The sequence below is a fragment of the Octopus bimaculoides genome, chromosome 7 (genome assembly GCF_001194135.2).
Source record: "Octopus bimaculoides isolate UCB-OBI-ISO-001 chromosome 7, ASM119413v2, whole genome shotgun sequence".
NCBI classification, from domain to species: domain Eukaryota; kingdom Metazoa; phylum Mollusca; class Cephalopoda; order Octopoda; family Octopodidae; genus Octopus; species Octopus bimaculoides.
Window position 1 is genome coordinate 12187828 of NC_068987.1, and position 3220 is coordinate 12191047.

The window sequence follows — 3220 nt, forward strand, 5'->3', positions numbered from 1 at the left end:
TATATATATATATATATATATATATATATATATATATATATATATATGTATGTATGTATGTATATATATATGTGTGTGTGTCTTTGTGTCTATCACTAAAACTGTAAAAATTTGTAAAACTTTACAGATGTTTATCATTTAAGCATATATGAGCATGTCTAGACATACATCTATATGCATGAGAATACATCCATAAAACAAAACACACATACATACCTGCATACATAGATACATACATGACTGGCTCCCATGTCTGTGGCATGTAATAAGCACCCACTACACTCTCTGAGTGGTTGGCGTTAGGAAGGGCATCCAGCTGTAGAAACTCTGCCAAATCAGATTGGAGCATGGGGTAGCCATCTGGTTTCACCAGTCCTCAGTCAAATCGTCCAACCCATGCTAGCATGGAAAGCGGACGTTAAACGATGATGATACATACATACATACATACACATACATTCCTACCTACCTACCTACCTACCTACCTACATACATACATACATACATACATACATAGATATATGGTGGTTGACAACTCTTAAAGGCGTACGACTACTGACAAATTATCTTATCCTAGATATTAAAGACAATGGCTGTCAGCCATTCTCATGCTGGAATTTGAACTCAGAATGTAAAGACAAGATACAGCTAAGCATTTCGCCTGGCGTGCTAACGTTTCTGCCAGCTCGCCACCTTATGTAAGACCAGTAGTGTGGAGAGGGGAGACTGGTGACTACTACATGGGTGACTACTAATCTTCCATAATTAGCCTTGCCCAGACTTGTGCCTCAGAGGGGAACATTCTTGGTGTAATCCCATGGTCATTCATGACCGAAGGGGTTTTTAATTATCACCACACTGAAGTGATCTCAGAATTACCCACGCGTAGATTCCTTCAGCTCTTCAGTTTCAGATATTGGTTGTTATGAGTGATTGTTTTCGAATGTTAGTTATTACACAGTTATTACATTCATTTCAATTATTTCTCCAGTGTTGTAGGTGAGGATGACTATGGTAAGCTATTGACCCCGGAGGAATATGAAAAGTATAAACAGAATGTGCTGCCTCTGGTATGTAATAACAGTTTTATTTATTTCTTTATTTTCATTAACTTATATTTAATTCATGGCAGCAAGCTGCCAGAATCGTTAGCATGCTGGGCAAAGTGCTTAGCGCTATTTCGTCTGTCTTTACGTTCTGGGTTCAAATTCCGCTGAGGTCGACTTTGCCTTTCATCTTCTCGGGGTCAATAAATTAAATACTGGTTGCATACTGGGTTTCATCTAATTGACTGGCCCCCTCCCCAAAAATTATGGGCCTTGTGCATAGAGTAGAAAAGAATTTATATTTAATTCATATTGGGTTTTGAGTATCCAAGAGTATGTGGTTTCAAATCTGATTGCAGGTGAGGGAGTCAATTACAATTTACTATAAATCCTTTTGACCCCCAATATGCACCTAACTATGTATTCTTCATACTGAAGGTAACTCTGGAAAATTTTCTAATGTGTTCTGGTGTCTGGAAGGGCATCCAGCCATAAAAACCCTGTCAAAACAGACACTGAAGCCTGGTGCAGTCTTCTGTCTAGCCAGCTCCTGTCAAACCGTCCAACCCATGCCAGCATGGGAAGCGGTCGTTAAATGATGATGATGATGATGATGATGATATTTGATTCATCATCGTCATTTTAACCTTTTTGATATCAACCTGCTCAAAACTATCCTTGGTTCTAGGGCTACAAACTTCCTATTTCAAAGAGATCTAAACTAAAACCTTCCATTTCAATTTAAGTTCCAAATGCCAGATAAATGATGCCTAAGTTATTTTACTAAACTCTTTATTATTTTCAAAATTAGATGAAACAAAAGCTGGGTATTTCATCAGAAACATGGAAAGAAAAGATTTAATGTCCATTTTTCCATGCTCGCATGGTGGTGGTGGTGGTGGCGGCGGCGGCGGCGGCGAGGGGTGCTAGAAATGTGGTTCGAGTGCCAAAGGGGCGGGGCATCTCGAAAAAGTTTGGGGACCACTTATCTAAACTTCACTTAAATTTTAACATTTTATTCTGAGTTATTCCCCCCTTTTAACAGAGTTGTTTCCCTTGAAGTAGAAAGCTGTTAAAACTATATATATGCAGAGGTTTAATTAAAAGTATGGGCTTTTTATTATCTCGTTTGCTCCTTAATCAGTCAACTTAGCTTTTCGATCATCAAAACGCCGTTTAATAAGATATTTAGGGACGCTTTATCGCTCCATCTTACTCATCTTACCTAGGTCGATTATTAAGATTTTCAACCAATTATATCTTATCCTCTTAACCAAAAGAATTGATCGTTTTTACTTTGGAATAATGAGACGCCTATGATTGTGGAATAATGATTTCTAATTTAGACACAAGGCCGGCATTGGAGAAGGAGACTCAATTAAATCACAGCCAGTCCTTGATATGTTTAAATTTTATTAGATTTGGCAGGAATTAAACTTCAGAGGTATAGAGGTACAGTGATGTTATCACTTGTGTGTTTCAATGACCTGTGACCTATTCCAGTGGAGTACAAGCTCCTGGTAGGTCCACCCAAGCTGGACAGGTCAAAGAGTAGAGGCCAGACTAATACAGATTATCTTTTCTAAGAGGTAAAAATGGATTTACGAAGGGCCAATACCTCTACCTAGAAAAAAGAAAAGTCACAGAAACATGAACGGCAATTCCAGCCTCTCACACCTATTCTTCAATGTCATTCTACAATTAAAGAATCATGTCATTGAAATCTCAAAGCTATGAGATAATGCATGAGTAATTTAAAACATTGTAAATAAATAAGCATTACAACTGACAGAGAAATCTGAATGCTAAATGGTTCATGCATGCTAATAGATGATAAATGGATTGGTAATTGAATTAAAACAAATGTAAACATACATACACATGCATGCATATTGCAATTGGCCCATCAACACTGCACACATGTATGTAACATGTTTCCATGTATGTATATATATATATATATATCGCTGGACTGGCTCTTGTGCAGGTGGCACGTAAAAAACACCATTTTGAGCGTGGCCGTTCCCAGTACCGCCTGACTAGTCTTCATGCCGGTGGCACATAAAAGTACCCACTGCAGTCTCTGAGTGGTTGGCGTTAGGAAAGGCATTCAGCTGTAGAAACTCTGCCAAATCAGATTGGAGCATGGTGTAGCCATCTGGTTCACCAGTCTT

The 3220-nt window shown here is 38.3% G+C and overlaps 1 protein-coding gene across 1 annotated transcript in view; it reads left to right on the forward strand.

Moving 5' to 3' along the window:
- LOC106869753 (protein FAM221A) overlaps window positions 1–3220 on the forward strand; it is a 20159-nt gene that overhangs the window by 4240 nt on the left and 12699 nt on the right. The window contains exon 2 of the mRNA XM_014915619.2: window positions 992–1070. Coding sequence (XP_014771105.1) covers window positions 992–1070 — 79 coding nt within the window. The remainder of the gene's footprint in view (window positions 1–991; window positions 1071–3220) is intronic.